At 36.9% G+C, this 21,719-nt stretch overlaps 1 protein-coding gene across 1 annotated transcript in view; it reads right to left on the reverse strand.

Annotated features, from left to right (window-relative positions):
- The window catches only part of SACM1L (SAC1 like phosphatidylinositide phosphatase), a 57,104-nt gene that overhangs the window by 14,872 nt on the left and 20,513 nt on the right, over positions 1-21,719 (reverse strand). Inside the window, exons 5-11 of the mRNA XM_003256968.3 lie at positions 21,310-21,459; positions 17,781-17,840; positions 16,587-16,620; positions 11,096-11,197; positions 8,618-8,703; positions 7,753-7,839; positions 7,168-7,236 (exon numbers count right to left, since the gene is read on the reverse strand). Coding sequence (XP_003257016.1) covers positions 7,168-7,236; positions 7,753-7,839; positions 8,618-8,703; positions 11,096-11,197; positions 16,587-16,620; positions 17,781-17,840; positions 21,310-21,459 — 588 coding nt within the window. The remainder of the gene's footprint in view (positions 1-7,167; positions 7,237-7,752; positions 7,840-8,617; positions 8,704-11,095; positions 11,198-16,586; positions 16,621-17,780; positions 17,841-21,309; positions 21,460-21,719) is intronic.

Here is a 21,719-nt window from a genome sequence, read left to right on the forward strand (position 1 = left end):
AAAGTCACTTTCAAAATGGTGGGAAAGTTTTGTGGCATTTAACTTGTCCTTGACCCAGCCCCTCCCCAGAGTGGTGACAACCTTAGTCTTACAAGGGAATAACCGGGTTCTCAGTTCCCCTCATCAAACTAGAGGAGGCAGACCAGACTTTATCTGCAAATAATTGTGTACATCTGTTGTAACATGAAGGACTAACTCGTCTCTGTCCCACATATCTCTGAACACGGGCAGTAAAAGTGGTGACCACTGCTTGTAAAAGCTACAAGAGGAACACAAACCAATGGATGCCTGAGGCAAAAAATTCTGTATGGAGACATACAATAGACCATCTAAAGGCTGAAGAAGCAGCTTGGTGATAATTCTTGGGAAATTAGGACTTTCAAAAGCAGCCATGTATATGAAGGAGTTTTGAAGGCCACCCACATAACCAGGCAAGATGCACGCTCAGAAGAGTCCTGAGAAGACCTTAAACCTTTACCACAGACTGATCCCTAGGCTCACAGCAGGCCTGGCTACTCAGTAAAGGACTGCCCCAGCATACAGCAAGTCTGCAAAGAATGGGGGACAGGGTTGTTCTCTCATTTTTGCTTTCTTTTTTTGTTAGTTTGTCTATTTCAGTTCTTGGAATTCAGTGAAACCTGTCAAAACAGCTGAATAGAAGCAAAAGGAACAGACCTCAGTGAACATACACAATAAGAAACAGTTTTGGCAAAAATAGTTTGGAAAAGTCTCAAAAAAAAAAAAATGGATTAGTAGAGTCTTTATTCAAATAAAACAAAAAACCCCAGCAAACCCTAGGGGAAAAGAAGACTCTGATTTCCAGAGTTATGATATTATAATAATCAAACATAATTTAAAAAAAAATCACAGGTACAAAAATAAACAGAAAAACATGGCTCATTCAATGGAACATACGAAATTGACAGAAACTGTTCCTGTGGAAGCCAAGACAGGACTTGGCTTATTAGACAAAGACTTTAAAGCAACTGTCTTAAAAACACTCAAAGAACTAAGGGGAAACACAGACAAACAACTAAAAGAAATCAGGAAAACAATACATAAACAAAATAAGGATATCAACAAAGATAGAAAAATTATTATAAGAAGCCAAAAAATAATTCTGGAGCAAAAGAGTACAAAAAGTGAAATAAAATATTTAGCACTATGGGAATTCCAGGAAGAGAGAGAGAAAAGGGGAGAGAGATTATTTGAAGAAAAAAAAAAAAAGCCAAAACCTTACCAAATGTGATGAAACATATGAATCTACAAACCCAAGCTCTGAACTCTAAGGAGACCCACACACCAAAAACATTATAATCACATAGTTGAAAGACAAAAACGGAATCCGGAAAAGCAGCAAGAGAGAGGAGACTCATCACACACAAGAGATTCTCAATAGGATTATCTGCCAATTTCTCATTAGAAATCTTGGAGGTTGAAGACAGTGGGATCATATATTTTAAAAGCTGGAAGAAGAAAAGAACTGTCAACCAAGAATTCTGTATCTGGCAAAACGTCCTTTAAAAATGAAGGAAAAATTAAGACATTCCTAGATAAACAAAACCTGAGGTAGTTCATTATTAAACCCAATCTATAAGAAATGCTAAAGGGAATCCTTCAGGTTGAAATGAAAGGATGCTATACAGTAACTTGCAGCTATACAGAGATATAAAAATTTCCAACAGGCTGGGCATAGTAGATCACACCTGTAATCCCAGCACTTGGGGAGGCTGAGATGGGCAGATCACTTGAGGTCAGGAGTTTGAGACCAGCCTGGCCAACATGGCAAAACCCTGTCACCGCCAAAAATAAAAAAATTAGCTGGGTGTGGTGGCCCACACCTGTAATCCCAGCTACTCAGGAGGCTGAGGCAGGAGAATCGCTTGAACCCAGGAAGCAGAGGTTGCAGTGAGCCGAGACTGTGCCACTGTACTCCAGCCTAAGTGACAGAATGAGACTCCATCTCAAAAAATAAATAAATAAATACATAAATAAATCCAAAAAGGTAAAGACAAGGGTAAATATAAAAGCCAGTATTATTGAAATCCTGGTCTGTAGCTCCACTTTTTATTTCTACGGGATTTAAAAGTCAAATGCAGTCAGGAATGGTGGTCCTAGTGCTCTGGTAGGCTGAGGCAAGAGGATGGCTTGAGGCCAGGAGTTCAAGACCAGCCTGGGCAATATAGTGCGACCCCCATCTCTATAAAAAACACAAAAAACTTAGCCAAGATGGTGGTATGTGCCTATAGTCCTAGCTGCTCAGGAAGCTGAAGTGGGAGGATTCCTTCAGCCCAGGAGTTCAAGATTACACAGAGCTATGATCGTGCCACTGCACGCAAGCCTGGGCAACAGAGCAAGACCTTTTCTCTAAAAAATAAATACATATATACATAAATAAGAGCCAACTGCATAAAAATAATTATATATTGATGTTACTGAAACACAATATATAGATGCAATTTGAAATGTCAACATAAAAAGGAAGCATGAAAGCTTTACAGGAATAGAGCTTTTATATGCTTCTGGTAGCAATCCAAATTAGATACTTATAACATTAGGATGTTATATGTAATCCTCATGGTAACCACAAAGAAAACAGCTACAGAATATACACAAATGAAAATGAGAAGGTAATCAAAATATATCACTACCAAAAAAAAAAATCAACTAAGCACAATAAGAGACGGTAATGGAGGAAATGAGGAACAAAAAGCTATAGGACACATAGAAAACAAATAACAAAATAGCAGAAGTAAATCCTTATCAGTAATTACTTTAAATGTAAATAGATTAACTCTCTAATAAAAACAAGTAGACTGGCAAAATGGAAAAAAAATATGATCTAACTACATGCTATCTCTAAGAGATTCTTTAGTTAGACCTAAAGACACATATAGGTTGAAACAAAAAGGATGAAAAAAGATATTTTGTGCAAATAGTAATCAAAAAAGAGCTGGAATAACTACACTAGTGTCAGACAAAATACACTCTAAGTGAAACATTGTTATGAAAGACAAAAAAAGAACATTGTTTATTGATTAAATGGTCAATTTTCCAAGAAGATACAATTATAAACATATATGCAACAAACCATGACAGCCTGAAAATATAATGAAGCACACTGACAGAACTGAAGGGAGAAACAGAAAATTATATAATAATAATAGGGGCTGGGCGTGGTGGATCACACCTGTAATCCCAGCACTTTGGGAGGCCGAGGTGGGCGGATCACGAGGTCAGGAGATTGAGACCACCCTGGCTAACATGGTGAAGCCCCGTCTCTACTAAAAACACAAAAAATTAGCTGGGCATGGTGGTGGGCGCCTGTAGTCCCAGTTACTTGGGAGGCTGAGGCAGGAGAATGGCACGAACCAGGGAGGCATGCCACTGCACTCCAGCCTGGGCGACAGAGTGAGATGCCATCTCCAAAAATAAATAAATAATTTTAAAAAATTGTAGGAAACTTCAATACCCTACTTTCAACAATAGATCAGACAGAGACGAATAAGAAAATAGAGAATTTAAAAACCATCATAAACCAATCAGACCATATTAATCTACCCAATAGCAGCAGAATACACATTTTTTACAAGTACACATGAAATATTCTCTAAGACAAACTATATTCTAGGCCACAAAACAAGTTTTAACACATTTTTAAAAATTCAAATCACATTAAGTATATATTCTGATCACAACAGAAAGCTGTAAGTCAAGAATAGAAGGAAGACTAGAAATTTCACAAACGTGAAAAACAAACAACATACTGAACCACTGGTTCAAAGAAAAAATCCCAGCAAGAGAAATTAGAAAATACCTGAGACAAATGAAAACAAAAATACAATATACCAAATGTATGAAATAAAGCAAAAGCAGTGGTGAGGAAAATTTGTCGCTGTAAATGCATACATTAAAAAAGAAAACCTCAAAGCAATAAACTAATTTTACACTTTAAGGAACAAGAAAAAGAAGAGCAAACTAAGCCCAAAGCTACCAGAGGAAATAATAAATATCAGAGTAGAGATAAATAAAATAGAAAATATAAAAACAATAAAGTCAATAAAACTAAAAGTCGAACTTTGAAAAGATCAATAAAATTCACAAACTCTTAGCTAGAATGACCAAAACAAAACAAAAGACTCAAATTACTAAAATCAGGAGTGACAGTGGACATTACTAGCAATTTCTGAAAAGTAAAAAGGATTTAAGAGAATACTATGAACAACTGTATGCCAAGTAGGATAACCCAGATGGGCAAATTCCTAGACATATAATCTGCCAAAACTGAATCATGAAAAAATAGAAAATCTAAATAGACCAATACATAGTAAGGAGATTGAATCAGTAATGAAAACAAACAGAAAAAAATAAAGTCTCCTAACAAAGAAAAGCCTGGACTAGATGGCTTTACTAGTGAACTCACCAGTGAATTCTACCAAAATTTAAAGAATTAACACCAGTCTTCCTCAAACTCTACCAGAAAGCTGAAGAAGAGAGAACACTTTCTAACTTATTCTGTAAAGATAAGGTTATCCTGATATCAAAACCAGACAAAGATATTACAAGAAAACTACAGGCCAATATCCTTTATGAATATTAATGTAAAAATCCCCAACCAAACACTAGCACACCAAATTCTGCAGCATATTTAAAAAGTATATACCATGACCAAAGAGATTTATTCCCACAATGTAAGGCTGGTTCAATATACAAAAATCAATCGGTATACCACACTAGTAGAATGAAGGGAAAAAAAAAAACAAACGAGCATCTCGATTGATACAGAAAAGTATTTGACAAAATTCAACACCCCTTCTTGATAAAAACACTCAACTGGATAACTTAGAAAAAGAAGAAAAGTTCCTCAACATAAAGCCATTATGTGAAAAACCCACAGCTAATATCATATTTAATGATGAAAGACCAAAAGCTTTTCTCCTAAGAAAAGGAATAAGACAAGGATGCTTGCTTTCACAATTTCTGTTCAACACAGTATTAGTAGTTCTAGCAACAGCAATTAGGCAAGAAAAAAAAAAGGCATCCAAATTGGAAAGGAAGCGTAAAATTATCTCTGTTCACAGGTGACATGATCCTATATATAGAAAACCCTAAAAATTCTGCAAAATAGCAATTGGAGATAAGAAATTCAACAAAGTTGGAGCATACAAAAATCAAGACACAATAATCAGTTGCATTTCTATATACTAACAATGAAATATCCAAAAAGGAAAGTACAAAAACAATTTCATTTACAATAGCAAAAAACAAACAAACAAAAAAACACCACTCAGGCATAAATACTCAAAAATATATTTAAACAAGGAGGTGAAATGCATGTACACTGAAAACTGCAAAATATTGCTGAAAGAAATTTTTTAAAACATAAATAAATGAAAAGACATCTGAGTTGATGGACTGACAAACAACATTATTAAGATGACAGTACTATTCAAAGTGATCAATCTGTCAATTCAATGCAATTGCTACTAAAATCCCAATGACATTGTTTGCAGAAATAGAAAAACCAAGCCTAAAATTCATAAGCAATCTCAAGGGATTTCAAGTAGCCAAAATAATCTGGCAAAAGGAGAAGGAAGTTAGAATTATCACACTTCCTGATTTTAAAACTTATTACACAAAGCTGTACTAACCAAAACAGTGTTATCCTGTCATAAGGACAGATGCAGAGACCGATGGAATAGAACAGAGCCTCAAAATAAGACCTTACATATATGTTCAACTGATTTTTTATTAGGGTGACAGACTATTCAAAGGAAAAGAACAGTCTTTTTATAAATGGTGCTGGGAAAACTGGACATCCATATGCAAAAGAATGAAGTTGGACTCTTACACCTACACCATATACAAAAATTAACTCATGTGCAGTGTTAAGAAGTAATACACAGACACACATACACAAAACAAAAATTAACTCAAAACAGACCAAAGACCTAACTGTAAGATCTAAAACTATAAAGACTCTTAAAAAGAAAATATAGGGGTAACTTTATGTTATTGGATTTGGTGACAATTTCTTGAATTTGACACCGAAAGCAGAGGCAACAAAAGAAAAACTAGATAAGCTGGACTTAAGCAATTTGTATACCAAGGACATTGTCAAGAGAGTAAAAAAATCAACCTAAAGAGTGGGAGAAAATATTTGTAAAGCACCTGTCTGCTAAGACATAAATATCCAGACTTCATAAAGAATGAATACAACTCAAACAAAAAACAACCTGATTAAAAAACAGCCAAAGGATTTACATAGACGTTTCTCCAAAGAAGATACACAGATGGCCAATGAGCACAAGAAAAGATGCTCAAAATCACACAAATCATTAGAGAAATGTAAATCAACTCAACACCACTCCACACCCATTGGGATGGCTATAATTAAACACACACACACACACACACACACACACACACACACACACACCAGAAAACAACAATTGTCAGCAAGGATATGAAGAAACTGGAACTCTGGTGTATTGCTGGTGGGAATACAAAATGGTGCAGCCGCTATGGCAAACAGTGTGGTGGCTCCTCAAACAGTTAAACATAGAATCACCATATGATCCAGCAATTCTACTTCTAAGTATAAGCCTAAAAGAACTGAAAACAGGGACTCAATCAGATACTTGCATACCACCAATGTTCATAGCAACATTATTCATAATAGCCAAAAAATGAAAACAACCCAAATGTCCATCAATAGATTAATGGATAAGCAAAATGTGGTATGCATGTACGTGTGTGTGTGTGTATACACACACACACACACAATGGAATATTCTTCAGTCTTAAAAAAAGAATGAAATTCTATACATGCTACAAGATGGATGAACCTTAAAAACACTAAAAAAGACAAACATTGTATTATTCCACTTACATGAGGGTACTTAGAATAGACAAATTCAGAGAGACAGAAAGTAAAATAGAATTACCAGGGGCTGTGGGGAGGGATGTAATAAGAAGTTAATTGTTTAATGGGTAGAGTTTCTGTCTGGTATGATGAAATGTTGTGGAAATGAACAGTGATGATGGCTGCACATTACGAACTACTTAATGCCACTGAACTGTACACTTAAAAATGGTTAAAATAGTAAACGTTCTGTCGAGAAAAAGTTAAGGCTTTTTTCCCCCCAAGAAACATAAGAAACATACCAGATTGATGATAACTTGTTTTCCATAAATAATTACTTGGGAATCAAAATGCCTTTGGAAACCGTCCATCTAGAGGGAAAAAAGTTGCATATTTTACTGGAGTACATTATGTAATTTATAAATATAATTTAAATATTTATATTTTTAAAGGACCTCCTTAGATGTCTTATTTCTATATTCAAAAGAATGATGTCAGGATGTGAACTATGTCTTCTAGCTATTGTAAATGTCATCTAGTAACCATAAGCTATTTTACTCTGAGCTGCAACACTACCACTTTAATTCTGAGTACAACCTCAGTGGAATATATTAAGTACTCTAAAAAGCATAAAGTTACAAATCTTACTGAGAACTCTCAAATCCTTACTTGCCACGCCATTCAATCATAGTTTGTTTTTCTATATTTCTAACATGCCACCCACACACCTTTTGGTTTAGGGGTTTACTATGTGCTGGAACCAAGAAGAAGAGCCTCAAAGATGTTGAATGCTGATTTATGGGGAATAAATACATTCTTTACATGCAAATTATAATGGTATTAAGCTTCTATTTTTAGACAACAAAAAAGGCATGCAAGATACACACATGATTTGCTACTTTGCTGATCTGTGGCAGTGGTTTGTACTTGAGGTTTGGTCTTTGGGACCAGAAAACAGGTATTGATCCTCGAGTCTAAAAGAAAAGAGAGAAATGAGAAAAGAAACACAAACATACTTGTTTTTCTCACCTTACTTATTGTCAAGGGTATATAAATTAATGAATATGCAAGGGAAAAAATTAATACAACCTACCAACAATTTTAAAAGTCCACGTGTATCTGCTCCTAAAGTTCATATTTGATGGAAAAACATTTAGAACTTTTTCTCCTTCTAGTTTTATATACATGGCATTTGTGTAGTAAGACAGTTATTTCCTTGAAATTCTAAATTTATCTATGAGTAAAAATTAACAGGTTACATCTGTTATATAATTTGGCATTATGAAAAATTAGAAAACTGCTTTATTAATTTTCAAATGGATATGTTTATGAACATATGAATATATTTGGCCACTAACGCTCTGGAGCAGCAAGTGGTACACAACTCCATAAGGCAACAGAAGAGACATCTCACAGTGGCAGGTAAAGTCAATTATAAGCCATCAGCTTGTCCTATCATCACTGCCCTGAATACGTGTAAATGGTTCAATAGACAGATGGCTCCATTTCCATAACTCTCTTTGCATCTCCTAGCCTACCCTCTCCTCTAGGGATTTAATTTAAGGGCAGGAAATGGCAGCAGGTTAGTGCCAGATTAATGGACTTTCCTTTTTTGGGGTGAATTTTTTCTGCACTGTAGATAAAATAAGAATGGAGGAGAAGGGAAAAGACAGAAATTTCAGCATGACAGAAAATTATAATCCAAGCAGAAAAGGCCAACTCACTGACTGCCTAACAGACACAACAACTTGCCTGTACAAATGAAGCTTTGCTCCCATTGTAGTGCACAATTTGTTCTGTTTCTACAAAGTTAGCTGCATGGCCTTCAGAATCAATTCCTAAATAGAAAAAAAATTAAGAATTAACTATACTGATTACATAAAGAAACACGTCAGAAACCCACTAATTCAGGTTAACTTGGAGAGAATTAAGTCAGTTCAAATTAGTGGAAAAGTCATTATGAAAATACAATTCAAACAAATTCATTATACATGATCAGAAAACTAACAGAAGCTTGCTCACTTTAAACAGGCTTAAAGAGGAGTATTAAAAACCTATTAATAAATAGATGAAGTTGGTTGCTCTTAAATACATTGATTGTTTCTACATACAAAATTCCTCTAAAATAGTGTTTCTCAAACTTGAGACATCTTTTAAAGAAAAAAAAATTCTCAAAGACCCCTGAGAAAATGCCCATAGATCCTAATTTGAAAAATACTAGTTTGAAAGGTAAAACTATCAATTTAGGTAATTATAGTTAGTAACAACACAATACTCAACGTAAAGATAGGCCATTTTATTTATTTAATTTATTTTTTGAGATGGAGTTTCACTCTTGTTGCCCAGGCTGGAGTGCAATGGCGTGATCTCAGCTCACCGCAACCTCCACCTCCCAGGTTCAGGCGATTCTCCTGCCTTAGCCTCTCAAGTAGCTGGGATCACAGGCATGTGCCACCACGCTCAGCTAATTTTTGTATTTTTAGTAGAGATGGGGTTTCTCCATGTTGGTCAGGCTGGTCTCAAACTCCCAATCTCAGGTGATCCGCCTGCCTCGGCCTCCCAAAGTGCTGGGATTACAGGCGTGAGCCACCACTCCCAGTGAATATAGGCTATTTTATAATATTTTGTTATAACAATGCAAATGGTCTCCAGCAGATGCTTATACTGATTTTAATTATCAAAATGAAAACACAAAATCTGTATGTGACCCTCTGTAACTCCATGAATATGCTCACAAAACCTAGTTTGAAAAGCAAAGTGTTTGGATTCTTGATGCCATTTAGTTCTCTCAAATATTTGAAGCATTCCTTTAAAAATTTGTTTACGTAATCTATTTTTACAAAGAAAAGCTTGCTAAGCAAAGGCAACTTTCAAGCTAGTCCCTGACCCAAATTACCAAATTATCAGAAAGAAATCAATGTATTTTTAACTGTGCCAAATATTTCCTAACATCCTTTCTGACATATTTCTTACATATAACATTTGCAGGTATATGTGAAGTATCACTGTTTTAGTTACCATATCACCAGAAGGGGCCAAAATTATTGAGCCAAATCAGCAATGACATGACTCCTCAATACTCTATGAGATTACTTGTCAGAAGCACAGGCTGTCCTTGCTTCCCTTCGTAATTCCCACTAAGGAACAACAACCAATTATTTTTAAAAGTGAGAGTCAGACTGAGGGACAGTACGTGTGCTTGTGTGTATGAAAGAAAGATCTTTATGAAAAGATTTGCAAAAGATATTAAGGAAAAAAAGGAGCCAAGGTGCAGAAAAATGTGCACAGAATATTATCACTGTCTAAAAAAGGAGGAAGAGAAGGGCACATATCTGTATTAGCGTAAGAATTATCCAGAAGGATAAACAAGAAACTAACATCTGATTAGCTGGGAAGGGGGTAAGAACCAAGCAGATGAGGTCAGAAATAGGAAATATTTTTTATTGCATTAAAAAAATACTTTTTGATATTTGAAATATGTAAATGCACTGCCTGTTCAAAAAATTTAATCAAAAACTATGTTTCCATCCAAGAAAATCTAGTTACAAGAAGAGTTGCTAACTCTAATTTTGGTTTGTGATCTTGGTCAGGTCACTCACTCAATGTTATTCTTCCTCTGCTATGAGAGAGATTAAGCAAATAATCTCTACAACTTTCTGGCCCCAAGCTACAATTTATTTAATGGCTCACAGCCATAAAATATGCTGATATATTCTGGTTAAAAAAAAATACAAAGGTTGGAGAAACTCTTTTTCATAATGACAGTAAGCTTTAATACAGGTAAGTTTAGTTTAGCAAAATAAGCATGTTGCTAGTACAAAGCCTAGAAAACAAATGCTCAAAATATAAATGTTTACAAAGTTGAAGGCACAAAGCCAAATGACTAGCTTCATGCATGCAAAAAACCTAAAAGCAATACAAGAAAATACTAAGTTAGGTTACTGAAAACTACACTGAGTTCGGCTGTGCTTTCAGACATCCAGCAAACAACATGATCAGTTCCTCTTCAAGCAGTAAGCAGCAGCCTACAAGTATTACATTAACATTTGCAATGTAATTACATAGCTGAAGCACAGAAGACCTACCTAATTATTATAATGAAGCAGGAGATAAATACTTAGCAAGGCTATCAAATGATAATGAAAACAAAATACAAAAGGTTACATTCGTGTCACTGTAAGACAAAATATTAATTACAGATATGATCCATGCTGACAAAATTAATCTCACCTCTTACATAATAGCGCACACCAGCTCTGAAACAGCTCCTCCTCGAGATGAGAATCCAATCAAAGTATTTTCCATTAATAGAACATGAATGCATGGTAATAACTTAACCACATTAAGAAAAATATAACATATAATGGAAATCATAAGCAGTTTCTAGATTGTTTGAATCTATCTACCCTAATGATGGTCTTCAAGAGAAAAAATGACAGAGTATACAAATCTTCATGAATATTCACAAGCTCTTAGTACTATAATCAACTGTGAAGTTTTGTCAAGTTAATAACCCTATGACATGAATGTAGTATGTTTAAGAAGTTCACTATGGTGTTTTTATTTAAATGATATGCTTCCCTTTTCCTGATATTCTCAATCACTTTCTACAGAATTATTAACCACATCACTGAAAAATCTACTCTGAATGGAAAACATAAATTTAAAATAGATTAACTTTCAAATAAGAAACACAAAAGGGAGAGGGAAGGCTAGGCTACTGCAGTTAAGGAAAAAAAAAATGAAATGCATGACACATAATTATAAATTAGCCATAACAGCTGGTAAGCATATGAAGATTCACAGATCAAAGTGAATTAAACAAAGGTTATCTAGAAATGGAAATTTTGACTCTACCTTATCCTTGAAATAGAAAAGGGGAACCTCGGTATGAAAGACTGTATCTCCCCAAAAGCTTTTCTTTATATAAAGTTATTTCCCTTACTACTGATAATAGTATATGTATAGGACACTTCCTACACCATTCAGTAATATAAACAGTCATATACCTAGAAATTCTAAAGGCTGATCTCTCCACTTCATTCCCAGAGTAAAGGGTTGCAAAAGCCTTTGGAATTGGCATACCTCCTACATTAAATGTTTTTATTATGAAATATAATAAACAGTAAAGTATAATGTGTGTAACTATTTACAATAGTTAAATACCCATTTAGTATGGGGAGTTGATATTAAATGGATAAGAATTTCTTATTGGAGTGATGGAAACAGGATGCTGGTTGTGCAACACTGTGAATGAAATTAATTCCACTCACTGAATTACACATCTAAAAATGACCAAAAAGGCAAATTGTTTATTAAGTATATTTGATCATAATTTTAAAAATTACACATACACACACCCCTTTGTACCCACTAGCATCTTTGAAGCACCTTTCCGTGTGGCTCCCTTACTGCCCTCTAAGAAGTAACTACTATCCACTCAGTTCATCATTCCCTTGTCTTTCTAGTTTTGCCACTAAACAAATTCTTGTTTAGTCTGAACAGCTTTTGACTTTTTTTTTTTTTTTTACATAACAGGAATTAATCTGTATATATTCTTTCAGTTTTCTTTATTTGCTCATTATAGTCATGAGGTTCATTTGCTGCTGCTATGGCTGTATAATATTCCACTATATGACTAGATTAGAGTTACTTATCCATTCTACTGTCCATGGACATGCCAGCTGTTTCCAGTTTTACTATTATAAACAGTGTTGCAATAAACATCTCTTCACAAACAAGCAGAAATGGCTCTAAGGAGCAGTACTGCTGGGTTACAGAGTATATTCCTCATCTGATCTTATTAGGAAATTCCATATTGTTTCAAGAATTACTTTGGCTTCTCACCTTTACCAACATTTGATATTGTCTGCTTTTTAAAAAAAAAATTATTTATGTATTTATTTGAGAGAGAGGCTCTTGCTGTGCTACCCAGGCTGGAGTGCAGTGGCACCATCATGGCTCACCGCAGCCTCAAACTCCTGGGCCCAAGCCATCCTCTCACCTTGGCCTCCCAGGTAGCTGGGACTACAGGCACATGCCACCATGTCTGGCTAATTTATTGTCTGCTTTTTAATGTCTGCCACACTGTGGTTGGGGAGCAGGGGGGTATGACAGAAAGGTTTTATTGTTTCAATGGCCTTACTTTTTCTCCTTCCACATTTGTTTAGGTTTGGTTATGGTATTTTCTATATGTAACACTTTTTCTTAATATAATTTGATGCATCCATTATAAAGTATAACGGCATAATAAAATAAATATTTGTGAACCTATCATCCAACTTCAAAACAGTACCAAAACCCTGAATCTATTTATCTCCTCCTTCCCTATTTTATCCAATTGTGTTCTCACCTAGAAGTAACTATTCTCAGGTTTATGGAGACCATTCTCCTATCTTTTTAGTTTCATCACATGCAACCATACTTAGAAACATGCAGCTTGCTTTTTTGTAAAAATGAGACTACACTATTTATAAACTTCAAGCCCTTGTGATGTTCATGGTATTGCTCTAACATGGTACTGTGAACATTCTGGAAAGACCTCCTGGTATGAATGTTTTGGGTATGCACTGGAGAAGTGCTGGCAAATTCACAAGAGAACACCAAATGCTTTTCAAAATGGTACCTAATGACATCAGCAATGAGTTGGGCTGCTAATGACTCATCTCTATTACCTGGTATCATCAGACTCCTCTTGAGCTCCCAATTCACTTTCCTTTGAAGCCCATAGCACTAGAGAAGACTGCAATGTAATATTTGCTCCCTTACCCAAATTATCTATTTTGAGCCAGGGCACAAAGATGAGCAGGGCAGATAAGCCTGCTCTTAGAGAGCTAAATCTAGCAGAGAATATGACTGATTGCTTTATGAATCATGTTCCTCTGATTGCAAGACAAAAACATACACACACTTTAGAGAATCCAGAAAGCATGGAAGGAACAAGAGTAAAATAAAAACTGAATCCCATCAGCATAACTTTTAAAATGTGAGTGTATTTACTTCTAGTCTTTCATCAATGAGTTACTCCCAGGGCCATCCATGCCTTCTCTCCAGGATGGCATTTCACATACTCCCCTCAACATGCAACATTTCTCCCTCATCCCACTCACAGCCCATTATGTCACTTTATATGGTGTCGTAAAAATAAAAGCCCTCCACAAGCCCCGATCACATTTACACACCCATCAGCAACCACATCTATCTGCCTGCCTTCTACAGTGGTAGGTGAGCAGTCCAACCAGGCCCTCTACCTGTGCACTGACCCCCACCCACCTCACACATTCTTGGACATCACTCTAGCATGCACCTTCACCAACTTTCCCCTTCTCCAAAATCTTTTGAGTAGAGGTCTTGCTCTGTCACCCAGGCTAGACTACAGTGGTGTGATCATAGCTCACTGCAGCTTCAAAATGGGGTCAAGTGATCCTCCTGACTCAGCCTCCTGAGCAGGTGGGACTACAGGCACATGCCACCATGCCTAATTTTTAAAAAATTTTTGTAGAGACAGGGTCTCACTATGTTCTCCAGGCTGGTCTTGAACTCCTGGCCTCAAAGGATCCTTCTGGTTCAGCCTCCCAAGGCACTGAGATCACAGACATGAGCCACTATGCCTGGCCCCACCACATTTAAAGTAAAAGCCACAGTTCTTCCCATGGCTTATAAGGCCCTGAGTCATCTGGGCTGAGCTAATTCTCTGAACACAGCTCCCGCCTCTCTGTCCACTCTCTATTCATGTTCCTGTCTTGGGGTCATTTTACTTATTAATGTCTCTGTATGTATGTGAAACATATGACTTTACTTCTAGTCAACAAACTACACTAAAGAAAAGCTCATTTAAAGCTTTCAATTTAAAGGTAAATGAGTAAGCTGTTTCTAAAATTGCCTAGAAAAAAAGGTTCTATAATCTCACTTAATATTGTTTGTCCATTCACAATCTCATTTTGAAAACAAAAAATACCATAGTTGGTCCAAATCATTTAAGGCACTAAATAAGAATAAACACTTTTTTTCTTTTTTTTGAGATGGAGTCTTGCTCTGTCACCCAGGCTGGAGCGCAGTGGCGCGATCTCGGCTCACTGCAACCTCCACCTCCTGGGTTCAAGCAATACTCCTTCCTCAGCCTCCCAAGTAGCTGGCATTACAGGTGTGAGCCACCACGCCCAGCTAATTTTTGTATTTTTAGTAGAGACAGGGTTTCACCATGCTGGTCTCGAACTCCTGACCTCGTGATTTGCTCGCCTTGGCCTCCCAAAGTGCTGGGATTACAGGCGTGAGCCACTGCACCCAGCCGAATAAACACATTTATTCTTATTTTATCCTTAGGAGAACTTGGAAAGTTCGGGGTGCGGAGGAGGGGGTGGGGAAGCAAAAATAAATGAGCTTTTATCGTGAAATTTTCTAATTTTTATTTCCCCATAACTGTGGAACATGTTTCCTCCATTACTTTTTAGGTTTAAGTATAACAAGCATTAAGCTTAGTGAAATTATATTAACATACTGAATAAATAAATAATAGACTTGTATTGATAAGCTTCTTACATGTGCTTGATAGAAAGATGTCATCACCGTTTTCTTCAGGGCACAATCCTGATTACAGTCATGCATCACTTAATAGAGGTACATTCTGAGAAATGCATCGTTAGGCAATTCTATACATTATAGAGTGTACTTACACAAACCTAGATGGCACAGCCTACTACACACCTAGGCTACATGGTATAGCCCATCGCTCCTTAGCTACAAACCGTATAGCATGTTACTGTACTAAATACTGTAGGCAACTGTAACACAATGGTATTTGTGTATCTCAACATATCTAAACATAGAAAAGATACAGTAAAAATGTGGTATTATAATCTTATAGGACCACCATCATATATGTGGTCTGTCACTGACTGAAATGTCAGTATGTGGCACATAACTGGATAGGCACTCATCAGCATATTGTGCTTATCTATCCTTTAAGAGCCAGCTCACTTGGCTGCTTTATTTTTATTATGATGTCTATGACATAGATTTGTTTTTAAAATGAACCTACAATTAGATAATCATTACTCATTTTGTATCTGTACTCTGATTTCTCCCCTAGGCAATATTCTTTGTACTCTACCTATTTTCATTTATCTGTCACTATTTCAAATGACAAATAAAATTTTTAATGGTAATTCTCCTCTCCAACTTGTTACCCACATTAGTGTCTGAGTCTCACTTTTTTTGACCCTGTCACCCAGGCTGGAGTGCAGTGGTGCCATCATAGCTCACTGCAGCCTCAAACTCCTGGGCTCAAGTCATCCTCCCACCTCAGCCTCCTGAGTAACTGGGACTACAGGTGCAAGCCACCATGCCCGGCCTAAGTCTAACTTTTAAAATTATGTACTAAGGAAGGTTTTCAACAGCCAGGTCCAAACTACTTATGTGTAATTTACTGATAAAAGATAACATCAAATAAAGGCAAAAGACAGTACACATATTCCTTTTGTTTAAACAACCAGCCCTGGAACTCTTGAACAGAGAGAGAATTGTCTAGTCTGAAAAGTTCATTCTAAAAAAAAAAAAAAAAAACACAAAATAGCAATGAGTTCGATTTTCTTATCAACAGCAATTTATATTAATTCTGAAATACTCTCCTTATGGAGTATTTGAGACTATCTCTAAATCTGCCTTATAATAAAATTTAAATAAAGGCATCTAGAAACTAAAGAGTAATATCATGTAAGGATACAGCCATGTAACACTGGAAGGGCAAACCGATGAACCTGAAATGAAGATATATATTTAGAATAAATATACTTTAAAAATAAGCATTCTATAAAAATATTTACACAGGCCGGGCACGGTGGCTCAAGCCTGTAATCCCAGCACTTTGGGAGGCCGAGGCGAGCGGATCACGAGGTCAGGGGATCGAGACCATCCTGGCTAACACAGTGAAACCCCGTCTCTACTAAAAATACAAAAAATTAGCCAGGCGTGTTGGCGGGCATCTGTAGTCCCAGCTACTCAGGAGGCTGAGGCAGGAGAATGGCGTGGACCCAGGAGGTGGAGGTTGCGGTGAGCCGAGATCGCACCACTGCACTCCAGCCTGGGGGACACGGAAAGACTCCATCTCAAAAAAAAAAAAAAAAAAAAAAAAAATTTACACATAGGGAGGTAATATACAAACATAACAAGGTAGTAAACTTATGGGTAATATAATTTTTAAAAAATTTCTCTAATGTAACATTAAGTATGCATTACAATCATTTGAGCTTGAATATTCACAGATTTTGGAACACTAATAAAGCTACATGAAGTTACAGAATGTTTACCTCCTTTTCAGTCTTTGCTACAACAACTTCACTCCACCAGGGAAAAGATATCCCATGCTAATTGTTTGCAGCTCAAACTACTTTTCCAAAAAAAGCATAGCAAATGACAAGAAATAAAGCAATAAGACACATCTATTTACCTAGATTCAATAATATATCATGTTTCCCTAGCTGGGCCTCCCTGTTTATACCTCATATGTGTAGACAAAGGACAGAAGAAGGTGGTGCCTGTGCATGTCTCTCCTGGGTGACTGAAGGGAGTCTTATCCCCAAAGGAAGACAAAAAAGAGCTCTCCCCTTGGCCAGGAAACTTGGCCCTGGCCCCTCATTTCTCCATTATCCATGTACCAAGACCCCCCTGTATCTCTCTTAGTTAGACAAAGCAATGTATTTTTACTTCAGGCTTCTATAGAAGATCAGAGTAAAATAATTAGGCTTCTTCAACCTAGAATGATGTGACAGGGTAGACCCGATCCAAGTTTGTAAGTTATAAACAGTTAAATTAGAATTGTTTCTCGAAATTCTTGGTGATTAGGAAGTCACTTTATAACATGCATTGAATTAAAGCTTGGACTGTAACAATTAAGCAGATTTTATTTAATGTACATTACCTCTGGCTGTGCAGAAAGTTCTCTTAGAAGATGACCATTCCATACAAACCGCTGATCTGCCTGAGAGAAGTTTTAAAATTTAATAAAATATCTCCTGCCAAGCTTACTTTCTACAGAAAGAAAACTACACCAATCAATGTCTCTTTCTGATGGCTAGAAGCCGGTTTCTTTGACAGGCCTCAAACAAAATACATTTCCCCCCTTCAAATCTGTACCTCCTGTGGGTATTTCTGTCTCATTGTCTCAGGCCAGACAGAAACCCGGGAGGAGTCTTAGGGTATTTCTTTCCCTTACATTTAATTGTCAAGTACTAAATCTCTTTCAAAATCCATCTTTTTTACATTTCTACTCCCACTATCTTTATCAACATCTGACTCCAGCCTAACTACTAACAGCTTCCCTTGCCTCCAGTTTAGGCATTAGCCCTCACCACTCATTTTTCCACAATGCTACCAGCAGTTCTCTAACATGTCCTGTCTCCTATCTGCTCAAAATTCTTCAGACTCTGTCATCTGAAGAACCAAATCTCTGCATGGCCTAATCAGTCCTAGGATCTGGCAGCCCCTAATTAACTCTCTGATCTCATCTCTGGCCACTCTGACTTTCATAAATGCAGAAGAGGCTCCCTCAACAATCTATATTTAATCAACTCTACTTAGGGCCAGGCATGGTGGCTCATGCCTGTAATCCCAGCACTCTGAGAGGCCAAGGCAGGCGGACCACTTGAGACTTAGGAGTTCGAGACCAGCCTGGCCAACATGTCTCTACTAAAAATGCAAAAATTAGTCGGACGTGGTAGCACGTGTCTGTAGTTCCAGTTACTTGGGGAGGCTAAGGCACAAGAATCGCTTGAACCTGGAAGGTGGAGGCTGCAATGAGCCAAGATCACGCCACTGCACTCCAGGATAGGTGACAGAGCAAGACTCTGTCTCAAAAAAGAAAAAACAAACAAAATAACTGACTCTACTCAGTAGATTAATCAATTCTATTTATGAAGCATACCAACTGAACCACCGTCACCCTCAACTCCAGAAGTCACAGGGAATGGCTTTTGCACTCGACCACAACCAGCTGAATCGCACTTCCTGAGATTCAAGTGTGTGTTCCCGAGTTTGTGCCAGTCGTACTTGTTATTATTTCATCATTATATAGTTTAACTAAATATTTTATAAACCAATGAAATAAGATGAAAAACAGACTGCTGTTTCTATAAAGTTAAATGATTTGGAACATAACTTGATAAGAGGCAAGCCTGCTGTTGAATTTGGAGTGGGAGTGGCAACCAAAAAAATATAAAAGAACATAGTAAAAATGTACAGGATTCTGCACACAGATTTCTCTGTAAGTGTCAAAGTCTTTAAAGTGGCCCAAATGGGAAAGCCTTATGGATGTAATTTACACAGGGAAGACAATTCAGAATCAAGGAACCAAAAACAAAGAAAATCCTATGGCCATACATAAAAACACTCACCAATGTAAAACTTTCATGTTTTAAGTTAAAATATTTAGGGTATGTATGTTCCATTTATCACTTTTATGATTCCCTATGTTAACATTAACTTTTTTTTTTTTTTAGACAGTCTCGCTGTTGCCTTGGCTGGAGTGTAGTGGCGTGATGACAGCACACTGCAGCCTCTATCTCAAGTGATCCTCCCACCTCAGCCTCCTGAGTAGCTGGGATTACAGGTGAGTGCCGCCACACCTGATTAATTTTTTAGTTTTTTTGTAGAGCTGTGGTCTCCCTATGTTGCCCAGGCTGGTCTTGAACTCCTGGACTCAAGCAATCCTTCTGCCTCGGCCACCTAAAGTGTTGGGATTACAGGCATGAACCACTACACTCGGCTAACTTTCCGTTTAGCTGACAAAACGTTCCCATCTCATCCCAACAGATGAGATGGCTTTTTCTTCAGCTTAGCCTCTGCCACCACCTCTGCCTGGAAACCCCCCGGCCCACTGTCACCTGACCAACAAATCTTCATCAAGTCTCAGCTCAAAAGTTACCTTTCTGTGTAAAGTTACTGTCCTCTGTAGATACCTTTCTTCATAAAGTTGTCCCTGACAACCTCAGGCAAAGACCCTCATTCCTTCAGGATCCCACCTCACTTTGGTACATATCTCCATTATAGCAACCATTCTTTGACTGCCATTTCCCCAGCAGACTGTAGGCTCCAAGACGGGGTCTACAGCTTCATTCTGGGTCCCCAGGGGCTAGTATAGTGCCTGGTACATGGCTGGCGTTGTAGAGATGCTTCATGAACAAATGGAGAATATAGCAACTGCTTTTAAAAGCAAGTCTCTTTGTAGTTAAAAGCCAAGTTTCTTGAATGCTTAGCCTGCACCTAAACTTCCACCTAAGTCTACATACAATTTTAATAAATTAGTGTAAAATCTCACCCAAAAAAGCCAGTCAACTAAAATATTATTTTAGGTTGAACCATATGAAATAACCATTTTTATTGGTCAAAAATGGTCAATTACTGGCAACTTCACATTGTCCAACCTAATAAGATGGAGCGACCTTTTAAATTCTGTCTTCTCATTAAACACTTCTAAGGTGTGTCAAAAAAAATTAAGGTAGCAATCATCCAGGTTCCTGAACAAAATAAACTTTAAGTTGAGATCATCTGAAACCTAATTTTAAAGATACATTCACTGTATATTAAAAAAAAAAAAAAAAAAAAAGGCAGACAGGGCAGGCACAGTGGCTCACGCCTGTAATCCCAGCACTTTGGGAGGATGAGGTGGGTGGATCACTTGAGGCCAGGAGTTCAAGACCAGCCTGGGCAACATGGCAAAACCCCATCTCTACTAAAAACTAGCCAAGCGTGTTAGCACACGCCTGTAATTGCAGCTACTTACGAGGCTGAGACATGAGAATTGCTTGAACCCAAGAGGCAGAGGTTGCAGTGAGCTGAGATCACACCACTGCACTATAGCCTAGGTGACAGAGTGAGACTGTCTCAAAGAAAAAAAAAAAAAGCAAAATAAAAAAACCTTAAAAGGATATTTTCCAAGTTCTTAGTGACTTTTGTTACATTTTTAGTTATGAAAATTATAAATAACCATCACTACAGAAGAAATATCAACTGTTAGAATATGAATTTTATAAGCCTAATTACACTGCTAATGTAACTGCTACACTACCGAACACTGTTAAGAAATTACAAATGAATGCAATGCTAGTTTGAAGATTTGACATCTGAGAGTTGGCATTTGGTAGCCTGGTAATGTTTATGCAGAAATACAAATTCTGAAAGATTTTCCTCTAATAACTTACAAGTGTGTTTACACAAAGATTTCTGAATATCTACACCAGTGGTTCTCAATTCTGGCTGTATACATACACAGATTCAAGGACTCACACACTGGGATTGTGATGTGTATTTAAAACAGGGTATATTTTCAAAGCCTCATACACGATTCTAAGATAGCCAGGACTGAGAAAAATCAATATAAATTTTTATACATGAAACAGAGACATGACCCTTTTAAAAACCTAAAAATAAAAATAATTGAAGATCAAGCTTACCCTTTCCAAGAGACTCATTTCTTGGAATTCTGGACTAGTGTTGGATAGCCGCTGCAAAGTATGGGTCAAATCATATGTTGTTGAAAAGTAAAATCCATCCACATTCAAGACATGGTTTAGCATCGCTAGGAAGGTTTTATTATCTTGTAACTATAAACAAAGAAAAATCAGTATAGCTCATAATTGAAAAGGAATCTGTCAGCATGAGAAAAGAATACAAATTAAATCCTGTTAAGTCCAGTCTCATTAAAGACTACTGGCACAAGGACTGAGCCAGTGAAGGGGATGCTCGCCATTTCCCTGGGACGTAGGACAGTTCCTGACACACAGAAGATACTCAATAAACACTGTAGGGTACTATTAGGTAACTTGATTAGGTAGGACTCCTCCCCTTTGTATCCTTTACAAAT

This window comes from Nomascus leucogenys, chromosome 4, assembly GCF_006542625.1.
Source record: "Nomascus leucogenys isolate Asia chromosome 4, Asia_NLE_v1, whole genome shotgun sequence".
In the NCBI taxonomy this organism is placed as follows: Eukaryota; Metazoa; Chordata; class Mammalia; order Primates; family Hylobatidae; genus Nomascus; species Nomascus leucogenys.